The sequence below is a fragment of the Cicer arietinum genome, chromosome 7 (genome assembly GCF_000331145.2).
Source record: "Cicer arietinum cultivar CDC Frontier isolate Library 1 chromosome 7, Cicar.CDCFrontier_v2.0, whole genome shotgun sequence".
Classification (NCBI taxonomy): Eukaryota; Viridiplantae; Streptophyta; class Magnoliopsida; order Fabales; family Fabaceae; genus Cicer; species Cicer arietinum.
Window position 1 is genome coordinate 58,682,308 of NC_021166.2, and position 27,136 is coordinate 58,709,443.

At 30.9% G+C, this 27,136-nt stretch overlaps 4 protein-coding genes across 5 annotated transcripts; 3 read left to right on the forward strand and 1 right to left on the reverse strand.

The window, feature by feature from the left end:
• Positions 1-298: 298 nt before the first annotated feature.
• On the forward strand, positions 299-5,936 carry LOC101494735 (glucose-6-phosphate 1-dehydrogenase, chloroplastic). Its single transcript, XM_004510274.4, has 10 exons — positions 299-610; positions 1,408-1,598; positions 1,726-1,820; positions 2,101-2,215; positions 3,749-3,954; positions 4,053-4,202; positions 4,302-4,422; positions 4,736-4,965; positions 5,073-5,273; positions 5,461-5,936. Exons 1-10 carry the CDS (start codon positions 412-414, stop codon positions 5,708-5,710), a joined length of 1,758 nt encoding a protein of 585 aa, XP_004510331.1. The 5' UTR covers positions 299-411; the 3' UTR covers positions 5,711-5,936.
• A 179-nt stretch (positions 5,937-6,115) lies between these two features.
• LOC101493587 (uncharacterized) lies at positions 6,116-7,785 on the reverse strand. The gene has a single exon (XM_004510270.4). It carries the CDS (start codon positions 7,783-7,785, stop codon positions 6,238-6,240), a length of 1,548 nt encoding a protein of 515 aa, XP_004510327.1. The 3' UTR covers positions 6,116-6,237.
• Positions 7,786-7,994: 209 nt separating this feature from the next.
• On the forward strand, positions 7,995-10,609 carry LOC101493904 (mediator of RNA polymerase II transcription subunit 6). Of its 2 annotated transcripts, none has more exons than XM_004510271.4 (5): positions 7,995-8,224; positions 8,312-8,486; positions 9,046-9,115; positions 9,762-9,883; positions 10,165-10,609. In XM_004510271.4, the coding sequence occupies exons 1-5, from the start codon at positions 7,995-7,997 to the stop codon at positions 10,324-10,326; spliced, it is 759 nt and encodes a 252-aa protein (XP_004510328.1). In that variant the 3' UTR covers positions 10,327-10,609. The 2 variants fall into 2 exon arrangements, with proteins under 2 accessions (XP_004510328.1, XP_004510329.1); XM_004510272.4 differs by having other exon boundaries at positions 9,771-9,883.
• A 6,584-nt stretch (positions 10,610-17,193) lies between these two features.
• LOC101493267 (inositol oxygenase 1-like) lies at positions 17,194-21,452 on the forward strand. The gene is made up of 11 exons (XM_004510269.4): positions 17,194-17,461; positions 18,066-18,168; positions 18,881-18,962; positions 19,156-19,360; positions 19,560-19,619; positions 20,106-20,158; positions 20,256-20,378; positions 20,478-20,547; positions 20,661-20,739; positions 20,849-20,930; positions 21,246-21,452. Exons 1-11 carry the CDS (start codon positions 17,428-17,430, stop codon positions 21,270-21,272), a joined length of 918 nt encoding a protein of 305 aa, XP_004510326.1. The 5' UTR covers positions 17,194-17,427; the 3' UTR covers positions 21,273-21,452.
• Positions 21,453-27,136: the final 5,684 nt, after the last annotated feature.

The window sequence follows — 27,136 nt, forward strand, 5'->3', positions numbered from 1 at the left end:
ATGGTGAATTCTAAATAAGAGTCATACATACCTCATATCAAATTATGACTGATTAGAGTCAACTCTATTATTTTTTACACTTTTTGTCAAAAAAGAAAATGCAGAAGAAATATATCAAAGAAAAAACACGGGCCTCTCATTCAAGATAATTTGTCATGTGTTTTCAAATTACAAATTAACCCCTTCGTTTGTTTTCATTTGATTTGAACGTTTATCTAACTCAAAGGGCAATTTTGGTATAGTGTCACCTTCATAAAAACATTTATCCATTTTTTATAAATATTTTTTTCAATGATTAACTATATAAACTAAATTCCTAAACTGTTGTTTCTGGTCTTAGATTTTTAGTACTTTGTTGTTCCTCAATCAAGTTCACATGGTTCTGTTGTGAATTCTTCAGACAGAATTTGCATGGCAAGTGTTCTAGGTTCTTATTCAACCATTGTCACATCCTATGCATTTAAGAATGAACCACAACTTTGCACTAAATTCACTTGCTCCACTTTATGGCTTTCTTGCATTAGTCACCATGGAAACAAGGGTAGAAGAAAACATTTTCAGCTCAAATCCTCAAATGGGCATCCCCTAAATGCTGTTTCTTCTGATGATGGTGTGTCTTCTATTTCTCTATACATTATATTATATATTTCTTTATATGATTTTCTCTCTTTTTTTTTTCTTTTGTATGTTGTTGTTGATATTGTGAAGGTTAAATTTATCTTGATTAAAATGATTGTGTTGTGTGCATACCTTGTTACTTGATGTGGCAATGGATGCTCCCCTATTGCCCTTGATTTACTCTTTTCAATGCATTGGCTTTGTGGTGAGTGTGATCTTAGCTTTTATTATTATATATATGCCTTCAACAGTCAACTTGTCTGGGACTATGGTTTTAAATTGCGGTTCTGATCGTGTTGCAATTGTAGTTGCGATGTGGTAATAGAGATCTCAACAACCTTTATGTTGTGAGTGAAAGGGGATCATGAGCTTGTGATCTTAGGTTTGATCTCAGATTCATCACATATTAAAAGAATTAATATTGGAGGAGATCTTGGATTTGGATGCTTGATAGTACCCAAAAAAATGTTGTGGCAATTTGGTTGCAACTTGTTAGTAGAGTTAGAATTAGTGGCTTCTTAGGGTTCTTTTATCTTTGTCAATTAGCCACTTTAAATGGTAGATCATATTCACCTTGTATAAAAAACTAACAACGTTATGTTTCTAGTTGATATCACATTGTCCCTATAGTGTCAGTTAAGTGGTAAGAGTTTGACATTATAACCTCAGGAGATGAAGTTCAAATCACGTACTAGACAGTTGTAAAATGGTCTGAAATTGTGTAGTTTCAGCAAAACAATAAAATGTTTAGCTAAAGTCATATATCATATAACTCACATATTTATGCAGGTTTTGCTGGAAGTTCATTGGCCAAAGAAGATGGCCAACCTCAACAAGTTGAAGGATCATTTTCCTTGTCAGATCCTGAATGCAAAGGATCCAACCTTAGTATAACTGTTGTTGGAGCTTCTGGAGACCTTGCCAAAAAAAAGATTTTTCCAGCACTCTTTGCTCTTTTTTATGAAGATTGGTTACCTGAGGTCTGTATTAATTTAGTATATAGTTTTTCATTCAGAAGCTTGAACATTAGCTAAATGAGTTGTTTGTAGATGATTTAAATGTTTGGAACATTATGTTTGAGGTTCTATAGTTGTTATCTTTATGCAGAATTTTATTGTGTTTGGATATGCTCGGAGCAAAATGACCGATGAAGAGTTAAGGAACATGATTAGCCGGACTTTAACATGCAGAATTGACAAGAGGTAAATTTTATAGTAGCAATGATATTTGGTATGCAAGTATTTGTACAAAACTTGCTAAAAATGTCTTATAACTATTCATGGTTGTAGAGAGAAAAAAGTATGAGGTTTGAAAAATAAATAGGTAACTGGCAAATATTTAAGAAACTTCTTTCACCTTTTTCTTAAGTCATCACTAAGACTCATTGGTATCAATTTTCATTTTTCATGTTATTGTGACAGCATAATGTAAAACCTTCTTACTTACTTTTCCCTTATACCGATGAGTTTTTTTGAATTGTAGGGCAAACTGTGAAGATAAAATGGATCAATTCTTGAAAAGATGCTTTTACCATTCTGGTCTGTACAATTCTGAGGACAACTTTCGAGATTTGGATTGCAAGCTGAAAGAGAAAGAGGTAATGGTAGAAAAAAACCATATCTGATCTTATACGCTATTTATTTCACAAATTTGACACTAAACAATAATTGCTTTCTCAGAGTAGTCCCTGGATTTAATATTCCTTCAAAAAGTGCTGGAATATGTAGATCTTTCAGAATAAGGTGAAAAGCCTGTAGAACATGTAAGTACAGAAGTGCCCTAAGAGTGAGGGTGTTTAGAAATTTTCTTGTTTTTAGAGATTTAGTGTTTGATTTTTCTGATTTAAGATAGTGTATGGAAAAGATAAATGGCAGAAAAATAAAGAACACAGATATTATCCTGGTTCCCCTTATCACCAAGGGTACATCCAGTCCTCTTGCACACCACAAGAGATTTTCCACTATTGTTAGAATAAGTACAAGTCCCACCCTAGGACCTTTCTTACAAACTCCTAACAATCACCCTAAGATAGCACACCACTATCTTAGTTTACAAAACTTGAAGAAGAACACCACTTTCCTCAATTTACAACACTTGAAGAAAGTACACCACTTTCTTCAATTTACAATACTTGAATGGTTTAGCAATATGGATTTTGACTTAGATCAATATGATATAATAGGTGATGTACAATGATAACAATCCAATATAATTTCAAGTACACTAGAGAACTTTTCCCAATGATATGAAAATGTAAAATCTGTACTTGAAATATAAAAGTGAAACTTTGAAAAACTCAAATCATTTTAGAAAGTTTGTTCAAGGTTTGGTTGTAGGATTGATTGATGTTTGATCTGAAGTTGTGGAGTATTTATACTCCATAAACATCTCTTTAGATTCGTGGCCATTGATCCAAGAGGTTTGATGAAAGAATACAATGATTTGGAGCCATTCCAGATCTGAAAAATTGTATTGCTTCCAGTTGTATTCGAATACAGGATGTGTGTATTCGAATGCACCTCTTTGTAACGTTCAAAAATATTCAAAAATTACACCTTGTATTCGAATACACATGTGTGTAGTCGAATACAGATTAGTGAAAATTTGCCACTGACTTTTATTCGACTACACATAGTCGTAGTCGAATACAACTTTGAGATTTTTGCTTCTGACTTGCTTTGTATTCGAATACAGGATGTTGTATTCGAATACATTTATGTATTTTGCCAAAAATATTATTTTCAAACATTATTTATATATTTTTACTTTTTGAAAATCCTTTTGATGCATATGCTAAAATGAAAGGTTCTCATGTGCATTTGAAATATACGAATATTAGATTGCATCATGTACCTTTACATTATAAAACTTCTAGCATATTTGACCATAGTTGTCTTTGATGTTTGACTTCTTTTTGAGCTTGCAACTTGATCACTTTCCTTGGTCTTTGTCTTCATCAAAAACATGTATTTTACAGAACAAATGATAATATGTAAATCAAAACTTGCTGTTACAAAAAAGGGTTCTATAATCAACCAAAGAAAGGCATTTTTTTTAATCATGGCAGGTGTATTCCTTAGCATTGATCTTGATACATATTTTGTTACATTTTGGTAATGGTCTCTTCTAGGGTGGAAGACTTTCAAACAGGTTGTTTTATTTGTCAATACCTCCAAACATATTTGTGGATGTGGTGAGATGTGCTAGCCTCAAAGCTTCTTCAAAAAATGGCTGGACAAGAGTTATTGTCGAAAAGCCATTCGGCCGTGATTCGGAATCATCTAGTGAGCTAACAAGATGTTTGAAGCAGTACCTCACTGAAGAACAAATATTCAGGTTCATTTATTTGTTTTTTTTTCTTTTTTTCATTTTGTTTTCTTCATTACAAACTAAAGAAGAAAGTTTGGAATTACTGAAATTTGATTACTATCTAGGATTGACCATTACTTAGGTAAGGAGCTTGTGGAGAATCTCTCTGTGCTTCGTTTTTCGAATCTGCTTTTTGAACCTCTATGGTCCCGGAATCACATTCGCAATGTGCAACTAATATTTTCTGAAGATTTTGGAACAGAAGGAAGAGGAGGGTGAGTCATGTTGTCATATATGTTTCATGATGTTGTTTCAGTGAAATCAGAAATGGTAACTCACAAACTAATCAGGCAGTAATCTTGCTTTTCTTATAGCTATTTTGATAACTATGGAATCATTCGTGATATAATGCAAAATCACCTTCTTCAAATACTAGCACTGTTTGCAATGGAACCGCCAGTCAGCTTGGATGCAGAGGACATCAGAAATGAAAAGGTATATCTCTTCTGGCAATCTTTAGTGTTTCGATCAGTATTATTGGGCCACCCGTATTTAACCACACTTTAGATGCCCAATCTTAGACATGATGGGGCACGTTGAGATCTCATATCACCTAGAGTAATGACCAAGTTAGTCCTTGTTCTGACCAATCCTCAATCTTGGAGCTCGCTTGTTTCTGTGGTTGAGTTAGATCTGACCCAAATTCGAAAATATAGTACACCTTACCTATAATATTTTATTTTCAATCAGTTACCCTAAATATCCTATAATCTTAATGAAAGGTTTCAGCCATCATCTTTATGTTCAGGTAAAGGTTCTGAGATCAATGAGACCGATACAGCTTGAAGATGTTGTAGTTGGTCAATATAAGGGTCACAGCAAGGGTGGTAAATCATATTCTGCTTATACAGATGATCCAACTGTTCCAAAGGGTAGTCTTACTCCGACATTTGCTGCAGCAGCTCTTTTTATCAACAACGCCAGATGGGACGGGGTTCCTTTTCTCATGAAAGCTGGCAAGGCTCTTCATACTAAACGGTATGAAATATTTCATCTTTCTTTAGGAAATCTGAGACTTCTTGTATTAGATTTGCATTCTTTGGAATCATGATTACAAAATACTCCATGCATAAAAAATGTATCAGTGCAGAAATCCGAGTACAATTCAGACACGTCCCGGGTAACTTGTACAAGCGAAACTTTGGAACTGATCTGGACAAAGCGACAAACGAGCTTGTGCTTCGTGTACAACCTGATGAAGCTATATATTTGAAGATCAACAACAAAGTTCCTGGTCTGGGAATGAGATTAGACAGAAGTGACCTGAATTTGCTTTACCGAGCAAGGTATAAAATCTTCTAGATATGTTCTTCATGGAGTTTGGCTGAATTGAATTCAACAGTAAAAGTTTTCAATCGAACATTATTGCTAAATTAATCTAAATTTAATTGTGAAGGTTAACTCGGTAATCTAGTTAATTCAGTGGAAGCATGAGGGTGTTAAATAATTTTTTGACTTGCAATTTGTGTGAAGGTATCCAAGAGAAATACCAGATGCATATGAGAGGTTACTCTTAGATGCTATTGAAGGCGAACGAAGGCTGTTCATCAGAAGCGATGAACTTGATGCAGCTTGGGCACTATTCACTCCATTGCTAAAAGAAATTGAAAACAAGAAGATTGCTCCAGAGCTCTATCCTTATGGTAGCAGAGGACCAGTTGGAGCACACTACCTTGCTGCAAGGCACAATGTAAGATGGGGAGATCTTGGTAGCGAAGACTGATAAATGGCAGAACCCTCTTATGATTAAACAATAAACATACACACATTATCAGTTTCTATTTTAATCTTACAGGATCGTTTTGTGCTTTCCTCTCAATTGGTTGGAAAAAGAAAATTTCAATGTAAAATAATAGCAAACTATTTTGTACTATATAGCTCGCGCTTGCCACCCTTTGAGTTGGAGGACTGTCAGTTGATTTAGTGTATTTGTTTTTCCTTTTGCATCACACCAACCACATGTCAATGGCAAATCTACATTTTGTAGCTTTCGACAATTTTTCAGTAGAAATACATCAGGACGTGATAAATTCTGCCGCAATTTCAAACGAACACTTAATATATAACTTATAACTATATCATGATAATGAAAAATGGAGTAGCATGTAACATATACAACAGCTCAATCTCAAAGTATATATATCTTTTGTGGTTGATTTATTTAATGAAACATTCTTTACAATGAAGCATGTAATTGACAGCTTCAAAAATCCTACAACACATAGGCAAAAATCAACCTAACTAACAAATTCAATTACTTGTCTCATTATCTATACTATTGATGACTATTTTTTCTTTGTCAAAACCTTGTGGCAATAAACGCTTGGCTTCAATTTCACTACACAGCATCAATGCCAACTGTTTTCTCCCACACCTACAAAGTCCACTACAAACCTCAGACAAAATACAAGAATCAAGAGCCATGAATCTGTCCAACATGTCCCTCAAGACTTCCACAGCTCCATCAAAGTCTTCATTCTTACAGAAAGCAGATACCAACACCCTAAAAGTATTCTCATCTGGACTATAACCACTCCTCACCATGGTTCTATAAACAAGAAAAGCACGTTCCGAATTGTTTCTCACACACTGACCTAAAATAAGAGCTGAAAAAGTTGATGCATTTGGTACCAAATTTTGCTTATCAAGCTCCTTAACCAAATAAGCAGCTTTCTTAGTCTTCCCTTCTTTACAAAATCCCAAAATCAATCCATTATAAGTCAAAATATCAGCCTTCACTTTATTCCTCTCCATCTCCTCAAAAATCCTAATCCCCATTTCACTATTACCAACTTGACCAAACCCATTAATCAAAGTATTATAAGTAACAACATTAGGAGCCACATTAGCCAACTTCATCTCACTAAAAACCCTATTAGCTTCATGCATTTTCCCCTCTTTACAAAACCCATTAATAAGAGTGTTAAAAGTAACAACATTTGGACACACCCCATTATTCCCCATCGTCGAAGTTTTAACCTTTAAAGCCAAACCAAGCAAACCCTTTTCACAATACCCAGAAATCAAAGCATTAAAAGTAACAACATTAGGACACAAACCCATATCCTTCATCTTCTCCAAAACCTCATAAGCTTTATTCAATTCACCTAACTTACAATAAGCAGAAATAACCATGTTGAGAGTGTAAACATTAGGTGAAATACAATCACAAACCATTTGCTTATAGAATGATAAAACCAATTCAGGTCTTTTAAGGTAAAGCATTGAACTAAGAAAAGCATTGCAAGACTCAACAGATGGAAAAAAACCATATTCCTTCATTTTAACAAAAGTATCAGTTGCATTTCTTAGCTTGTTTTTATGAGCAAAAGTCTTGAAAAGGGTATCAAAAACAAGGGGTGAAGAATTGCATAAACGGTAGGAATGAAGCAATGCTTCAAAGAGATTTGAATCAGTGATGATTTTACTGAATATTGATTGTGATGTTCTAAAGTTTCGATTTTTGGTGAGAATGTGGAGGATGAATGAATGGGTTTGAAGGGTGTGAGAATTAGGGTTATGAGTATTAACCCAATTGAAGAATTTAAGAGATAAAACGTGGTCGTTTTGGAGTTTTAAGAGAATGTGTTTGATTCTGAATGGGGTTAGTGAGTTTGATAAAGGATTGAGTTTTTCCCATTGAGAGTGGATGATATTACTGTGAAAAACGTTTATGAAATCTAGGTCTTGTCCTTTTGGTTGAGGAATTGTTTGGTGAGGAATTGGGAGATAGTGTTTTTTTGGGAATGTTTGGATTGATATTGTTGAAAATTGATGAAACCTAATGATTCTTTTCATTCTTTAGGCATTGACGTTGAACACTGTTTTTGGTTCTTTGATACGAAGAGGAAGAGAATGAGTTCAAAATTATTGGGCCATAGTTGGGTTCGGGTACCATTTTATCCGGCCCAATTTTCAATTTTCTCATAACAAAAAAAAAAAAGAAAATTGATCAAAATTGACAATGTTGAAGATGAATTTGCATATTGAATAGTACAAAATTAAAGATGGCGGCACCGGGCGCCGGAATGATGGAAGGAGGAGTACCAACGGCACAACCACCGGGAACCGACATGACCGGTATATGCTTCAGAGATCAATTATGGCTAAACAGTTACCCACTCGATCGTAACCTCGTTTTCGATTACTTCGCTTTATCACCTTTCTACGATTGGACTTCAAACAACGAACAACTCCGAATGCGATCTCTTCACCCTCTCGATCTCTCTCAACTCTCGTAACTCCTTTTAAACTATTATTGTTGTTATTCTTCACTATTAATCTCAATTTTCATTCTCTAACTATGATTAGGGTTTTTGTTTAGGAAAATGACGGGAACAGAGTATGTGTTGAGTGAAGTTATGGAACCTCACCTTTTCATTATGAGGAAGCAGAAAAGGGATAGTCCTGATAAAGTTACGCCAATGCTTGCTTATTACATTTTGGATGGTTCAATTTATCAAGCTCCACAGTTATCCAATGTTTTTGCTGCTAGAATTGTATGTTCTATTTCTCTATTACTATTCCTTTTTCAAATTTTATCGTTTTGTAATGAACACTTGTTTTGTGAGACTATGTTTGGATAATCAACTTAATTTAGCACTTATATTAGCATAAATACTTACCGTATAAGTGCTTATGTGTAATCTATTTCTATATAATAAAGTCAAATTATTTTCATATAAGCTGTGAGATATTTTCATAAGTTATCCTTGAGGAGCTTATGAAAGTAAGCTGAAAACATGCTATCAATTGGTCATAAGTTGTTTTCATCTTATTCCGATAAACTCTCCCGAGATAGCTGATGAAAATAGTTTGACTTTCTTTTATCTTTTGTTATAGAAATAGTTTATAGATAAGTATTTAAATGATAAGTGTTTATGTTAGCTATAAGTACTTAATGATGTCCAAAAAAAAAGTTATACATACTTAATTAAGTTGTTTATCCACACAGGAGTTTCGTGTGATTCACTAGTTCTGCTTTAAGTAATTTGTTTATTTCTAATTCAATTTTTGGTGTGGTTTTGTTCAATATTGTTTGTCCCATTGATCTTGTAGGGAAGAGCACTTTATTATATACAAAAGGCTTTTACTACAGCTGCATCTAAGCTGGAGAAGATAGGATATGGTTAGCTCAATTTTTTTTCTTGCTGTTTTGGAAAAATAAGATGTTTGTTATAGAAACAAGGTTTTAAATTGCGACCGCGTTGCGATTCTTGATACGGTTGAGAATCACGGTTAAATGCAATTTTAATTGTGTTTGTGTTGCAATTGTGGAGACATCAAAAACTTTGATATCGCAGCCTAGGTTGCGGCGGTGTAACCTTTTTTAAACCCTGCATAGAAATGTGATAGAAATTAGACAGGGTTTGAAAGTTCGTATTTTTTACTAAAATATGCATAGCTATAGAAATGTAGTCTTTTTGTGGTGAGCCATTATGCATTTATACAGTTAAATACTAGTGTTTGTGGCTTACCTCCTTTTGCTCATTGAAGAGGGTTAGCTGGATAGGCTTAAATTTTTGTTCAGGAGTTACTAGAAAACCTTTGTTGAGGTCAGATGTTTCATTTAAGCCATATGTAATGTCTGTGAGCATACAGAGAAATGCTACTACTGCTAGTGTAGTATTACTTTGCCGTCTGATTTTCCATGTGTTTAATTCTTATTATGTCTTATGTTCCGCCTGCCTGTAAGCCATGTTCTTGTCCAAATTTTTAACCAATTTTGTTTTTTATTGATTTTGTGCACATTATCTGAATTGTGATTCTTCTAGCTGGGTCAGTTGATTCTGAAAACGATACTACATTGCCGGAACCAAAGGCGGCTAGTAAAGAGACAGTTGACATAAAAGAACTTAAGCGGGTGGATCATATTCTTGCATCCTTGCAACACAAGGTGAGTTGATATACAAGTTTCCGTTGTTTCCTTTTCAAAAAATCACGTAGCACATTATTAGAAGCTTATTAAAACATGTGCCTTGAGTAACAAGGAATGAGAGGTATTGCCCAACATGCCTAGTCCTAAATATAGAAATTTAAACAAGTAGCTGTAATTGTGAGTTTGTTGATAAATGTAAACTAAGGTTAAACCTAAATATTGTTCCAATTAGAGTTTTACAACATTTAAGACTCTAAACAAATAGTTGATTGTAAGTGAATATTTACTTGCCTCTGTAGCTTCCGCCAGCTCCACCTCCACCACCATTTCCAGAAGGGTATGTTCCACCTTCAACAGCAGAAACTGAGAAAGGCCCTGAAACTCAGGAAGCAACTGAGTCGCAAGCACCTTCTGTTGATCCCATAATTGATCAAGGACCTGCAAAAAGAATGAAATTTTGATATAGAAAAAGATAAACAGAAATAGCTATCAATATTCAGGTACAGGAGAATTTGATTAATGTTTATTCCTTCAGATGGTTAACTTTGTGTTGTTCTTTGGTCTACAAATGTTACTCTACTCTTGTCTTCACTATGAATGAATGTGTATATATATATTCTGTTAGGTTCTCTGTGAGATGGTATCTAATTTTGAATTTTCATTCTAGTCAATATATGGACTGATGGTGTAATCGAAAATGATCTCAATTTTCATTTGAAATTTACTATACACTGAACTTTGGTACATGAACTTTCATCCTAGTTTCTCTGAAAAGCACAGGAAATGATGCTTGCGTTCTTGTTAAATTGAGTAATGTAACTAATGATATGATTGCACAAGGGCATGAATAGAATTGCATATGATTCTTGATGTATTAATAAGCAGCAGGGGGAATTGCGGCATATCGTTTACTGTTTGAATTGCATAATCAAGCAAAGCTTAATTTGGTTCCAAAATGGAGAAGATGGAATGAAAGCAATAGAATAAGGGCATTAAATATTTGTTCAGCCAACTGTTTTGGGGAGTTCAATCAAGTGTTTAAGTGTGTGTGTGTGTTTTTTTTTTTTTTGTTGGTGAAAGTGTTTATTGAAACAAATTCAAAGTAGTTTATGCGCATATTATAAATTACTTTTTATAAATGTGTTTAAATATTATTGATATAAATATATTATGTTCATATATAAAGTTAATAATATTATGTTAATGAAGAAAATGGATTGTATTTGGTGGATTTTGGGAAAAGAATATTGGGAGTATATTCATTTTTAAAGTTTGCAGGTATAACTTTCTTTAGGGTCAAGTATGTTGGTATAACTTAATTTAACTTTGTAAATTAAGGGACATATATTCATATAAAATTTTAACAATGTTATCCTTTTTTATACAAAAATTTAAAAAAAATCATTAAAATTTTCAACCAAAATCTATAAATTTAATAATTATCTTCAATATAATGTAAATTTTATTAAATTCATAACTCAAATATTTAAATACACTCATATTTTCATCTTCAACAACATCAAATAAAGAATAAAAATATGAGTTTATTTTAAGATTTAAGTTATGAATTCGATTAAATTTGTATTTTATTGAAGATGTTAATAAATTTTATGAGTTTTGTTTGAAAAATTTGATGATTTTTTGAATTTTTGTAAAAAAAATAACAGCATTATTAACATTTTAAAACATAAAATATTAAATTGTTATTTAAAATTAAAATAAAAGACATACTCGAGAAAAAAAAAATATAAAGAATTAAAACATTACCTGAAATTAAATTAAGAGACTGCCAATGTTATTTAACTTTAAAAGATAAATATTTTATTTTTAAATCTTAACATAAGAAAAGACAAGCATTGGATGAACCTTTAATCGATTTTATCAAGGCAAAAATAATAAGAAAAGTCTTTGTAGTAGTTGTTGTTGTTTTTTACTTTTATTAGTAAATTAGATATAATGTAAAGTAATATCTTCAACAGTTTAATGATATTGTTGAATTTTAAAATATTGGTTTCATGCCGATCGAGGGACAGCTAGTCTTATAAAGAAAGCAGAGATTTTTTGTGGTCTACCAACGTATATATGGAAATTTTATTATCTCTATCTTTTGATGGTTATAAAGTTTTGTAAATCACAGAACAGTCACAGTCACAGCTTGCTCTGAAAGTGACTGCACATTTGCATATCTTGTCCCCATATATATATATATAAATGACTACTTCCGTAATGTGCTAAAAATGCACAATATATTATATATACATTATTTTGTTGCCGACTACGATTTCATTATCTTGCATACTTTTCGTGATATGTAAATATTACTACTATACTATAATCTATACGACTTCCCTATTCCTTAATTTGGTGAAACAAATATTTTCTATATACTATCTCCATCTCATGCATATTATTATGATTATTGTATGCAACTTTATTAATTTGTTATTATGCGGAAAAATGTCACATGTGATACGACACGCACTGATGCATGATAATATTTTCCCTCTTCAGCTAGTTATATAATTGAAAATAAAATTTTAACTAACGTGTATAGTATAATTATATATAAATTTACCTGTGGGTATCACTTATTAATTAATTTGTAAGTATCATTTTTAAATTTACTTATATTAAATTGTAGGTACTATTTACAAATTTCTCATGAGTCAATTTTTATTGGTTAATTAATAAATTACCATAACTCTTCAAAAGTAGCATAATTAGATCTATGTAGGTATAGGCTAAATTTTTGTTATAGATAATATATATCAATTAAACCATTAAATAAAAGGTCATTCTTATAGTTTAAAACATAAAATGTCATTCCTTAAAGCAAATATAAAAACTAATTAAGGTGGGGTGGTTTGCTAATTATATAACACTTAATTAAAAAAAAAAATTGTTTGTAGTAGAGGCATCAGTTAGTTGGAAATGACTTACGTTGATTTTTTTCAAGACATAAGTGTGACAGATCTTTTAGACTTAAGATATTACAATAAAAGTTGATTTTTTTCAAGACATAAGTGTGACAGATCTTTTAGACTTAAGATTATAAAAATTTAAATTTAAGATATTAAATATTATGTATTTTTATGAACATGTGTCTAAATCTTATATTTAAATTCATGTGACACTTAAAGTATTTTTCCAACTTTAAATAACTTCAAATTTTTCTTTCATAAAAACTTAAAATATTTTTTAGTTTAATTTATGCATGGCCAATATAAAAAATTTTATATTATTTTCTCTATTTCTTTTCTTTCATTGATGATATATTTAGAGAGATAGACACAAAAATATTTTAAAAAATCAACAATTTAATAACAATAGGACCTATTTAGTTGTGAAATTTATTAACTAAATTTGTTTTATCTTTCTCCAAATACACCGTAAGTAGAGGGGGGAAATTCACACCATTGTCATTTTTTTTTAATCACTTGAATGACCGTCTAACTTAATTTATTTTCATTGATATATATATTTTGTAGATTTGTTGACTCGATGAACTCTCGAAAGAATTATTCTATTTAATAATTTAATTTAAAAGATAAATTATGTTTATCCAATCAATAATTGTTGATATAATATATTAATAATCAAGTATACAAAATTTTATATAAATTTAAAATTCGTAATTATATTATTTAGCAATCAATATTTATTTATAATTTTTTAAAAATTTATTATACATTCATTTAAAATTATTTAATAAAATTTCAAATTAAATTTGCTATATATGAATTTCCTTGTGAGTACCACTTGCAAATTAAATCAAATTATAGATACCACTTATAAATTTACTTATGTTAAATTAAGAATACTACTTACAAATTTCTCATAGGTCAATTTTTATTGATTTGTGAATAAATTACCATAATAATTAGATCTATGTATGTATATGGGCTAATTTTTTTGTTACAAGATAATATATAATTAAATCATTAAAAAAAAGGTCATTCTTATAGTTTAAAACATAAAATGTCATTCCTGCAAGCAAACATAATAACTAATTCAGGTGGGCATGTTTGTTAATTCTATACCTTTTTAATTCGAAAAAATAAATAAAAAATTTGTCGTGGAGGCATTAGGTAGTTGGAAATAAATTACGTTGATTTTTTTCAAGACATAAGTGTGACAAATTTTTTCAACTTAATATATTACTAAAATTTAATATGATAATAAAATTAAAATTTTAAATTTAAGATATTAAATGATAAGTTTAATTATATTTTTAGTCATTCTATTTTTATCAATTTCACAAATATGTTATTTTAAAATCTCACAGTTTTGGTTACTCACTTTGATGGTGATATAATATGTTTTAAATAAGATAGCATATGATTATATAAAATAATTATCATTTGTGAAAATCACAATAATACCATATAAAAACTTAACTTTAAATTTTATTTTTTTTTTATTTTGTAATTTAATTAATGCATCTAAATGAGTTCTATATCATAAATTAGTATGTTATATTATTTAAAATATATTAAATCGTCATTTTTTTAGTTTATAAATCTAAAGGAGAGACCAAAGCTATCAACTTTTAAAATCGAGAGACCAATTTCGTAAATTAGTTAAGATCGAGGGTCCAAAACTACCATCAAATATAAATAATATGTATATGAGTCTAAATGTTATATCCAAATTCATGCTTCCCAACTTTAAATAATTAACTTTCAAATTATTTGTCTCATAAAAACTTAAAATATTTTTATGAGTTTAATTTATGTATTGTTAGTTTAAAATATTTTATATTATCTTCTTCATTTTCCTCCTTCATTTATGAGGATTTTTTATTCAAATATCCTTTTTTTTATTACACAATTGTCAACTTTTAAAATATTTTTATGAGTTTAATTTATATATATATATATATATTTAATTTGTTGACTTAATGGATAATTATATGATAAGTTATTCCATCAACTATTTTGAATATAAATGATAAATTTTATTCATCCAATAGTTGATTGTGGGCATAATATATGAATGATCAAACATATAAAATTTTATATAAATCTAAAATTTGTAGTTATTTTAGCTAGCAATTAATATTTACTTTCATTTTTTAAAACTTATTATACATTCATTTAAAATTATTTAATAAAGTATTAAATAATTTTAAAATTTCATAAAATTTTGTAAAACTGATATACTTAATAAATTTTTTTGATTTGATGGTTGGATTATCGAAATCCATTGTTTACATTGAATTATTAAACTAAGTAACTCATCTCATAATTACTTTTTAAATCAACAGACCATTATATATATATATAAATAAATTAAAAATAATTTAAAGAAATAGTTTATTAATAAATAATTTATATAATTTAAAATACTTTTAATGAAGAGTATTTTAAAGTAAATAATTTAAAATGATTTATTTATTGTTATTTAAATATATAAACTAGCTAAATAAAAAATATATATTAGCTTAATAAATAATTTATTTAGTCTAAATTTAAATTATTTAATATATAATATAAAATTTAAAATAATTAATATTTTAAAATATATAATTTATTTATTATAATTTAAAATAAATAAATAAACAAAAAATATAAGATTTAATGAACTTACACTATTATAAAAATTATATGGATAACATGTCACATTCTAATATAAACTAAAATATACATTTTAACAATGATACATCCTCATAATAAGTTCCAATATACATTTTAACAATAATTATACTCATTGCATAATCTAGATAACATTTCAAAAGGAAGTCCATTGGAATAATTATTAAAAAAATTGTTTTATTTTCTTCATTTTTCTTATTTAGATTAGTCTACGAGATGTTTTATCTTTCAACAATAAATTAATAATGAATTTTTAAAATCTAAAATTCTTTTATGGCATCCACAAAACATAGATCAATTTATAAATCAACTATATCAAATAAATAAATTCTTAAAATAGATTAAAATAGAAGAATGAGAACACAATATTATAACAGTTAAATATTATAATATTTGTACCATATTCGATACAGCCTGTGCACTGTTTTGGTCGCATAAATAGTGAATATGCACAAACTAACCTTTTATACGTGGAAGGATTCAATGCTTTGAAGAGGGAGGTGTTTGAATGCAAGTACCGATACGTGTTGTATTTGTGGCAAGAAAATGGACGGTGGTAAAACAGAACATACAGCGACAAAATAACCACTTATTTGATTCAATCTTGTCGCATCTGCAATTGAATTCTTTATATTATCTAGAGAGAGCTGTAATTGAATTTAATTCTTTATATTATCTAAAGAGAGCTGTAATTGAATTTTTTATCATCTAAATAGAGTTGTTTATAATATAAGATATAAATTCATATTTAACTTTAATAATTTGTAACTATATATACTTAAACTTGTAACTACCCTCGCGTCACTATAAACAATAATATTAAAATAAGTTGTCTTATATAACATAAGATATCTTTGACTAAAAAATAATAAAGAATAAAATTTTAAATTAATATAATTAATTATATAATAAAATAGTGAATCTAAATAATCGAACTAACCCAAAGAAGAGCACATAAGAATTGTTGTATATAAAATCAATTAAAATCACGTTTGCATTGGAAACGGAAAGAAAAAAATGTTTTGACTGGACGCCACGTCACTGGACCCCACCTACCACAGATATTATCAGATCCAACTCATAGCTGACTCAGTATCATAAAAAAATCAGCCAATGTAGGTCCCACACATCAGGTTACGTATGTCATTTGTCTTTATTATAAGAAATCAACATATTGATTATAAGTAAAAATAATTTATTAATTTAATCAAAAAAATTATTAAAAATTTAGTTTTTTTATTCAAATTAATAAAATTTATTCCAGTATATTTTAAAAGTGTTCTCTTTAGAAATATTTTCAATAAAAATAAAAGAATTTATTAAAAATATGGAGAGATATTTTATAATGTTCTTTGAGTCTAATCATGTTATAATATTGAAAGATTACTTAACGTAATTAAGTGTGATGATACTAAAATTAAGTTGTTTTAGCAACCTATACATTCTGGGGTTATTATTTTTACTTTATTTAGCCTGATCAATCATATTGATTATTAATTTATTAAAGTAATAATCATCACAGTATTTTAGGTGTATTAACATATATTAAGATTTATATTTACATATTAGAATATAATTATATATAATCAAAAGTTAACCACATTTGTTCTTATCGGACTCTGTTGTCTTGTTTGAGATTATCAACTTGTTTGTAACTTTATTTCTGAATATAATTTTTTTAAATGGGGTTGGTTGGATTCTTCTTTAGTAAGAAATATTAATAGTTATTTATCTATAGAAAAAAATTAAAGGGTGATAAACATGGTTGTACCAAAGATGAAAAGAAGGAAAGAAAATGTAATGTTAGGATTTTCAGAGAAGGACTTATGAAGTTCCAATTCTCAGGGAAGGACTCTCCGGCCAGTTATAAATAGCAACGCTTCAACACAACACTTCAAATTCATCTTTTTCTCTTTTCTTTCTTATTCTCTTTCATTTTTTCTCAATACTCTCTCTCACACCCTCAACATGACTATCCTCATTGATCAACCTGATTATTTTGGTAATTTTTTTTAACTTTTCTTTATTTTTAGCAAACTTTATTAATTTTTCCCTTTTGATAGAAAATTCCATTTTTTGTCAAAAAAATCCATTTTTTATTTTCAAAAACAGTTTTATTCCTATTTTTTTTAAGTGTAAATTTTTTTGACTAAATTTAAACGGTGCTGATAAAATGAATTATACACTGATTTCCTTTGATAGTAATATATTGTCCTTTTCCGTATCGAATGGATTTCTTTCGGACCAGATTTTTAGTTCTTGGGTCAGATAATCTAAACCGTTCAATTAAGATCATATTTAAATTTATATTTTTAATATTCATGATTAATTAAAAAAACAAAAACTGAGATTCTTCTCCCAGATTACTATGATTCTTCAATCTCATGGAACCTGAATCAACAAAGTGTTTGGATCCACCATAAAATTTGGTGGTAAATCACCCTAATTTTGTATAGTTTTTACAATTTCAACTCAATTTTATGGATCTCAATTGATTTAATCAATCAATACTGTAAAATTAAATATATACAAAATTTCTTAATCTTAATTTAAAAATATACACAACATTGAATATGTATACTTATTTGTATAAAAAATAATTACAGGATCTGATGTAGAGGCAAAGACGGTGGCAGTTAATGAGAGAGAACTTGTGTTGGATGGTGAATTTGTTATACCTCATGCCAACTCATTTGGACACACTTTTAGGTTCACCTCTTCACTGTTTGTTTCTGCTGCCACACACCAATTTCATGCTTTTTCTTTTATTAAATTCTTTTGTTAACCTTTTCCTTTTGGATGCAAAAATATTTTCATTTTATGAATTGGTTCACCCTTTGTTTTTTTGTGTCAAAATATTTGTCGTCTACAAAAAAGAGAGCTCCTACTTTGAATTTTTGTTTCGGCCCATAAATTTTAAATATTTGTGGATTATTTTATCAATCCGGCCCATTTTTCTTACCCCTTCTCTGTTCTTTATGTCAGGCCCATCAAGCTTTTGGCCCATATTTTGTAAAAAATATCAATCAACATAATATACTATAATGATGAAGACAAAAATTATTATTTTTTAGTTTAATTTAGCTTATGTTTGTTTGAGCCACGTCATCTTGCTTTTCTATTTTGGCAATGAATTTTCAATAGATGAATGTCAAACCAAAAATATGCCTAGACTTCACTAGTATTGTACCGAGTCTCATTCCAAAAATAATATACCATGCTTAACCATCTTATAATTATTTTTTACTATACATTACAACTATTATGAATTATTAATAACAAAGTTGCAATAATTTTTAAAATTGGTACAACTTATTTAGCTATGTTGGTGTTATTAGTCTCAAAATATATTTTACATATCTACCATAAAAAAAAATTACATATAAAATCTTATTTGGTTCTCCCAATTGTTAATTATCAGGGATTATGATGCTGAAAGTGAAAGGCGAGAAGGAGTGGAGAACTTCTACAGAAAAAACCACATTTATCAATCCTTTGATTTTGTAAGCATACACAAATTTAATTTATGTCTAATTCGGCAGTGTAATTTATTCTTAAACGTTATTACTTTTAAATAATTGAACACAATAAATTGTAAATGACATAAAAAATAAATTAATTAACATACTATTAAAATTATAAAGGGATGAGTAATGATATTAATATGATGATGATGATTATATATATGATAAACAGGTGAAGAAAATGAGAGAGGAATATGGAAAATTGAATAGAGTAGAAATGAGTATATGGGAATGTTGTGAACTTCTTAATGAAGTGGTGGATGAGAGTGACCCTGATTTGGATGAACCACAAATTGAACACTTGCTACAAACAGCTGAAGCTATAAGAAAGGAGTACCCAAATGAAGATTGGTTGCACTTAACTGGTCTTATCCATGGTAGTTTCTATACTTTTTAATCACCCTTTTAAATTGCATTGCTACTTATGACTTATTATATTAAAGATTTATCTTTTAATGTGCTAGAAGTTTACCATGCTAATTATTTTTGTGGTTTTACATGAAAATTTTGAAATAAGAAGATAGGATATATTAACTAAAATTTATACTAATATTTAACCAATTTGATTCAATATAGATCTTGGTAAAGTGCTTCTCCTTCCTAGTTTTGGAGGACTTCCTCAATGGGCTGTTGTAGGTAAGTGTGAAGTTTCATTTGCATTTTTATATATTGCGAGTTGTACGTTGAATGAGATAAGACATGAACATGTGTTTATAAGTAGGGCTGATCTTTATCTTACAAATCCAATCCAAATTCTAATATGGTATCAGAATCTATCATAGATCCGTTGGGCCGCCACTATTGGGCCACTCGAGTTACGATCCAGATGTTCAGTTTTGGGCGTGAGGGGAGTGTTAAAGAATTCCACATTGGATAAGATAAGACATGAACAATATTTATACGTAAGAGCAATCATCACCTTACAATCCGATTTTGTAGAGGTTGAAACTTTAGACCTCTTGATTAGTAGTACTACTTCAACTTTCCTCAGCTCACCAAGTAAACATATTGCTTGGGACATTGATACTTTGGTTTTGAAAGGCTATACATAACTTGCAATTTTTGTTGTTGTCAATTTCTAGTTGAAATTCAGCTCTCTAATACTTTTCTATATTTGTATAGGTGACACATACCCAGTTGGTTGTAGATTTGATGAATCCATTGTTCACAACAAGGTAATTTTTTTGACTTAATTTCTATTTGGACAGAGAGTAAAAAAAAACAAATTATGAAAATTAAACATCTAATATATGTTACATTTTTCCACTTCAGTATTTTAAGGAAAATCCAGACTATTACAACTCTGCATACAATACCAGATATGGAATTTACTCTGAGAAATGTGGACTTAACAATGTGATGATGTCATGGGGACATGATGATTACATGTATCTAGTAAGTCCTTTGAAAATCCAAGTTATTTTTTTTCCTAATGTTGGATATTAATGGTATTAATTTTTAAATAAAGCTCTAAAATTTTGGTATTGTATTAAGGTGGCAAAGGAGAACAATACTACTCTGCCTTCAGCTGCTTTGTTCATTATAAGATACCATTCATTCTATGGTAAGTTCAACTTAGTAGTAAAAATTACATTGATAGAAAATTAACACTAAAAGTTCATAACCAATCAAATGGTGTATTTGTAATCTTATTTTGTTCAATAATTTGTTTTGCAGCCTTACATAGAGAAGGAGCCTATAAACACTTGATGAATGATGAGGATGTTGAGAATCTAAAATGGCTCCATGTTTTCAAGTAACATTACATGATGATGATTTTTTATTTTTTATAAAGTCTTCAAAGAAAAGATTGGTTAATATTATTTTTCTAACTTTATTTTTCCTCTACATTCAATCATTTGCAGCAAATTTGATCTTTACAGCAAGAGCAAAGTTAGAGTTGATGTTGAAGAGGTGAAACCATACTATCTCTCCCTCATTGAAAAGGTCAGCACCTCTAGAAAGTTTTGATTTTCTTTTCTTCCCATCAGTGTTGTCAATAGCATATCGCGAAAAAATTAACATTTTATTCAAATTTTGCTATGCGATAGTGCTATTGCTATAGCGTTTGTACAACTATTATTTCACAATATTTTATATTCAATAATATGTCGCAGAATAATAACATTTTATTCAAATTTTGTTATATAATAGCGCTAATATAACCACTTTTTAACAATAATGCTTCCAATTAAAAAATAAAAATGAAGGATGATTTTTCTAGTTTAAAGTTTGTACCAATGCATCTTTCTTTGCTTGCAGTACTTCCCTGCAAAGCTGAAGTGGTGAGATATTGGAGCCTTGAAGTTGACAAATATATAGTAAGATAATTAGTTTAGTATATGAAGTAGAGGGAATAAGTTATTATGTTGCAAGTATCTTGGATAAGATTTATATGCTTTGATGGTTGAGGATTCTTGTATGAATTAATATTTTCAGTATCAAATAGTAGTTATTATTTTTAGTAAATCACCGAAATGGTACAAGTTCATACCTTCAACACATCAACAAAATCAATGGTAACATCACTGAATTATCTCTCTTTTTTTCAAGGTTCCATCGTATAATTATTGCTCTCAAAGTTCTTAGTACCTAACCACATTTGTCTCTTTCTCCTACACACTTTATCCCAATTCACCCAATGTAGTTTCCTTGTCTCTTTAGTCATAGTTTTTTTTTTAAAGATATTCTATAAGATGAATTATATCTGATGGAGCTTTGAAAATTGAGAACTAATATACAAGACTAATTTGTGACTAATTGAGAACTAATATACTATACTAGTGATAGATTTATGTTTTTCCAAGAGGACAATCTTCTTCTTATTGTTGTAACCAATGGTCCCCATTGTAACCTCTTCTTGGATTTACACCTTTCGGTAATCTTAAATATATGAATGAAAGTCACTCTTCTTGGATTTATACCTTTCGGTAATCTCAAATATATGAATGAAAGTCATACGTTACACTTTAGACAAAATACATCATGCAGTTTTTTAAGTTATACAAAAATAACAGAGTAGTTATTTATCTTTTTTTTAACAAATTAATTATTTATCTTTCTTTTGGTGTCAAGTTCGCCATTTATGTTTGTAAATGATTACATCAATGATCTTTCAAATAAGCAAAATTAAAATCTAAATTTCTCTCAATTTTTTCAATAAATTCACGTAATTCTTAAAAGATTTTAATTACAATAATCATAAGAACATAAATCCCCAATAAATTTTAAAAAAAAAATAATTAAACAAGAGAGAATTTAAATAATATATATTTTAGGGGTTTTTGAAATTAAATGTGAATTCACTTAATCTATATAATAAAATCACATGAAATTTATTATGTTCTTTAATATGATATGATAACAAAACTTATAGTTTAGTTTTAAAAATCTCTAACTAAAAATGATTGAAATGAAGATAGGATTAAAAAAAATAAATTATATTGTAGCTTTTATAAACAAAAATAACTAATTTAATACCCAAAAAAAATAAAACTAAAGGATCAATAAGATATTTTCATATAACTTAAATGAGTAAAGATAGAAAATGTATTTTGTCTACAATTTTAATATTGTAGCCGCATTGATTCATATTAACCCCTACTATCATACTCTTGTGGAAGTTCACCTTTTGCCCTAAGACCATTTCAAATTCTTAAATTTAGAAGGAATAATATTCTTTCTTATATTATTATGAGGTCACTAGACCTATATATATACATCAGCCTGCAGCTTATTTTAGGAAATATGGACAACTAATCTAAGGAAACAGATCCCTGTGATTATGAGATTGATCCTAAATACATAAACCTAATAATAGCAAGATACAACTGTTACAGAAATACAGCAAATATAAAACTTCCTAAAATACATAAGGAGAATCACGGTTTTGACACTCCCCCTCAAGCTGGTGAATAGGTGTTTTCCATTCCCAGCTTGGATATAATTCATTCAAAGTTAATGCAGTTCAGCCCCTTGGTGAGTATGTCTGCAAGTTGATTCTGAGTGGACACATATAGTGTGCAAATCATGCCACTGTCTAGTTTTTCCTTGATAAAGTGTCTGTCAACCTCTATATGTTTAGTTCTATCGTGCTGCACCAGATTGTGGGCTATACTAATTGCAGATTTATTGTCACAATATAACCTCATAGGTTCATCCCACCTTATCTTCAAGTCTTCCAATATAATCTTCAGCCATAGAAGTTCACATATTTCGTGGGCCATTGCTCGAAATTCTGCTTCAGCACTCGATCTAGCTACTACACTCTATTTTTTGCTCTTCCAAGTCACTAGATTTCCACCAAGGAAGGTGCAGTATCCAGTAGTTGATCTCCTATCTAGCACTAACCTTACGTAGTCCGCATCCATATATGCTTCAAGACTTACACTCTTGTTTCGTTTGAACAAAATCCCTCTTCCTGGGGTCCCTTTCAAATACTGGACAATTCTAAGAGCAACTTGTAAATGTGCTTCCTTTGGTTGGTGCATAAACTGACTGACTAGACTTACAGCAAAAGCAATGTCTGGTCTAGTATGAGATAAGTAAATAAGCCTGGCCACAAGTCTTTGATACATTTCCTTGTCCACGGCAATATCCTCATCCGCACTTCCCAACTTTATATTTGGGTCAACTGGAGTACTTGCTGGTCTGCAGGCTGTCTTCCCTGTTTCTTTAAGCAAGTCAGTAATATATTTTTGTTGAGATATGAAGATTCCTTTCTTGGAATGGGCAACTTCAATTCCCAGAAAATATTTAAGTCTCCCTAATGTCTTGATCTCGAATTCCGTGGCAAGGCATTTACTTAGCACTTGTTGCTCCTTTTTGTCATCCCCACTAACTATAATATCATCTACATACACCAATAAAATTGTTACTCCCCCTGAAACTGAATGTTTGATAAATAATGTGTGATCCCCTTGGCTTTGTTTGTAGCTTAGACCTGTCATAACTTTGGTGAATCTTCCAAACCATGCTATTGGGGATTGTTTCAGCCCATATAGAGCCTTTCTTAGCTTGCAAATAGTTCTAGCAGCAACCTGTCCATTGTAACAAGGGGGCAACTCCATGTATATTTCTTCTTCAAGGTCTCCATGTAAAAATGCATTCTTCACATCAAACTGCTGCAGGTCCCAATCATGATTTGCTACTAATGACAATATTACTCTGACTGTGTTTATCTTAGCAACCGGGGCAAATGTCTCCAAGTAATCAACTCCATAGGTTTAAGTGAAGCCTTTGGCCACTAATCTTGCCTTGTAACGTTCAATGGTCCCATCAGCCATGTATTTAACTATATATACCCACTTGCATCCTACTGGTTTTTTTCCAGTGGGTAGGGTGACAAGTTTCCAGGTCCTATTCTTGTTTAACGCCTCCATTTCCACATCCATGGCTTGTTTCCATTTCCTGTCAGATAATGCTTCAGATATAGAGGAAGGTGTGTGTGTGTGGAGTTGAGGTTTGTGAGAAAGGTTTTATGAGTAGGTGAGAATTTTTCAAAGGATAAGAAATTTGATAGTGGGTAAAGTGGTTGTTGGGTGCATGTTCTAGTTCTCTTTCTAAGGGCAATGGGTAGGTCTAGATTTTGGTCCACCTGTGCTTCTAGATTTGCAGAAACAAACTCGTTAGAATCATTGGAGTTTATAGGATTCGAAGGTGTTACCTCATGCAGTGATGATGGGTTGGATTCTTGGACATTGCCAGATTCTAGAATGGCATTTTCTCTCCTTGAATATGCCAGATTTTTCCCAAATTTTCCACCATTAGGTGCAGGTTCAGGTGCAGACCTTGCTGTTAGTTCAGATGCAAGTTCAGGTGCAGGTGCAGGTGTAGGTCATGTTGTTGATTCAGGTGCAGGTCCTGCTGTTGGTTCAGGTGCAGGTGTAGGTGTAGGTCCTGCTATTGGTTCAGGTGCAGGTTTTGTTCTTCTCTCAATTTCAGGGACAACAATGCCATTTGTCCCAATTTCAGGTCCAAATGTCATATTTGGAAGCATGAGAGTCTCATCTTCCTCTCTTACATTCTCTCCCTGAAGATGAGGCTACTTGAAGTAGCTCGATTGTTTGTTGAATGTGACATCTCTTGACACATAGAATCTTTTTGATATGGGGTGAAAACACTTGTATCCCTTTTGTGTGGTAGAGTACACTAAGAATACACATTTGACAGCCTTAGGGTCCAATTTTCCCCTTTCATTACTATGAACATGCACAAAGGATACACACCCAAATATTCTAGGTTGGAGTTTATTTGTAGGATCCAAGTGTGGGTAGAATGAGGATATGACTTCCATGGGACTTTTTGAGTCTAAGATTTTAGTGGGTAACCTATTGATTAGGTAGGTGGCAGTAAGAAGAGCTTCCCCCCAAAATCTCTTAGGAACATGGTTTTGAAAAAGTAGAGCTCTAGTTTGATTTAATAGGTGCCCATTTTTCCTTTCTGCAATCCCATTCTATTGGGGTGTGTTCACACATGAGGACTCATGAATTATCCCTTCCTTTTGGCAAAAAGAGTTTAGTACAAGGTTAAAATAGTCCTTGGCATTATCAGACCTAATTCTTTTGATACCGACCCCAAATTGATTTTTAATCATTGAGACAAACTGAAAAAACACGAAGCTAACTTCAGATTTTTGTTTCAATTGAAAAACCCAAGTCACTCGGGTACAATCATCTATGAAGGTTAAAAACCATTTAGCACCTGAGATATTAGGAACATAAGCAGGACCCCATACATCAGTGTGAACAAGAAAGAAAGGGAAATGACTCATCTTATTGCTAATGGGAAAATGTACATGCTTGTGTTTAGCAAGCTCACACACCTCACAATGGAGACTTTCGACATTTAAATTTTTAAACAAGGAAGGGAAAAACACTTTTACAACTTGAAATGAAGGGTGTCCTAGCCGGCAATGGTATAGTTGAGCTTTCTCTTTATTGGTCATGGTAGATTCAGATATGAGAGAGCGGCTCTTGGTAGGCAGATTAGGATCGTCCATGTAGTATAGGCTATTCCATTCTCTAGCATGTCCAATCGTCCTCCCCGAGTTCTTGTCCTGCAATATACAAGAGTTGCTATGAAAAATAGCATTACATGAGAGATCTTTGGTGAATTTTTGTATAGAAATCAGATTGGTCGACAGTTTAGGGACATGAAGGATATTTTTTAATGTTATGGATGGGCTTATTTGGACCTCTCCTTGTCCTGCTGCAGTTATAAGGGTTCCATCTGCTGTAGAAATTTTCTTGTTGCTAGGACATATGGAATATGTGGAGAAGTATTTGGGTAGAGGGGTCATATGGTCAGTGGCTCCAGAGTCTAATATCCAGTAATGTGTAAATGGTGTATCTGAAACATTAAGCCCAAAAGAAAGTGGAAACTTACCAGAATATGTTAAGGAGCATGTACCCGTGGGCTTCTCCAATTTACTAAGGAAGGATCTTACCCGTTCTATCTCTTCATGATTCAGCTGGACATATTCTTCCCTTTGTCCATTAGCAATGTGTGTTTGCCCTTCTTTTTTAGGAGGGCCTCCTTTCGGCCCCCATTCTCGGCTTGGGGGTTTTCCATGTAATTTCCAGCACTTCTCTCTTGTGTGGCGCGACTTGTTATAGTGGGTACACCAGACCTCCTCGTGTTTTTTCTCCATATTTGGAACTCCACTTTTCCTCTGGTTAGCAACCACGATTGTTCCTCCTTCAACTATCATTGCGGAGCTTTCAGTGGTTGAGGTCTCCAGCATCAGTCCTCTCTTGCTTTCTTCACTCCGGATAATGGCTACCACTTCATTAAGCCCGATGACTTTCTCTTTTCCCAGGATTTGGATTCGGACCTGGTCATATTCAGGATTTAGGCCTACCAAAAATCATAGACTCTATCTTGTTCAATATACTCCTTAAGGATTGTTGAGTCTTCTGAACACTTTGCTTTTATAACTTGATAGTGGTCCAATTCCATCCATAGAGACTTGAGTTGATTGGCATATTTTGTAACTGATTTGTTTCCCTGTTTGGCAGCCACGGTTTTTACCTTTACATCATAAATTTGAGCAGCATCCTTGGCCTTAGAATAAGTTTGTTCTACTGCATCCCAAATTTCCTTTGCTGATTTAAGGAACATGCAGGTATCACTGATTTCTGGGACCATTGAAT

Excerpts from the sequence above, each read along its gene's own strand:
- LOC101494735 (XM_004510274.4), top strand. The coding sequence starts at position 412 with ATGGCAAGTGTTCTAGGTTCTTATTCAACCATTGTCACATCCTATGCA. Across the intron at positions 1,599-1,725 it reads ATGAAGATTGGTTACCTGAG|AATTTTATTGTGTTTGGATA; the intron begins GTCTGTATTAAT and ends ATCTTTATGCAG. Across the intron at positions 3,955-4,052 it reads ACTGAAGAACAAATATTCAG|GATTGACCATTACTTAGGTA; the intron begins GTTCATTTATTT and ends ATTACTATCTAG.
- LOC101493587 (XM_004510270.4), bottom strand. The coding sequence starts at position 7,785 with ATGAAAAGAATCATTAGGTTTCATCAATTTTCAACAATATCAATCCAA.
- LOC101493904 (XM_004510271.4), top strand. The coding sequence starts at position 7,995 with ATGGCGGCACCGGGCGCCGGAATGATGGAAGGAGGAGTACCAACGGCA. Across the intron at positions 8,225-8,311 it reads CTCGATCTCTCTCAACTCTC|GAAAATGACGGGAACAGAGT; the intron begins GTAACTCCTTTT and ends GTTTTTGTTTAG. Across the intron at positions 8,487-9,045 it reads ATGTTTTTGCTGCTAGAATT|GGAAGAGCACTTTATTATAT; the intron begins GTATGTTCTATT and ends TTGATCTTGTAG.
- LOC101493267 (XM_004510269.4), top strand. The coding sequence starts at position 17,428 with ATGACTATCCTCATTGATCAACCTGATTATTTTG. Across the intron at positions 20,548-20,660 it reads AAGATACCATTCATTCTATG|CCTTACATAGAGAAGGAGCC; the intron begins GTAAGTTCAACT and ends TTTGTTTTGCAG. Across the intron at positions 20,740-20,848 it reads AAATGGCTCCATGTTTTCAA|CAAATTTGATCTTTACAGCA; the intron begins GTAACATTACAT and ends AATCATTTGCAG.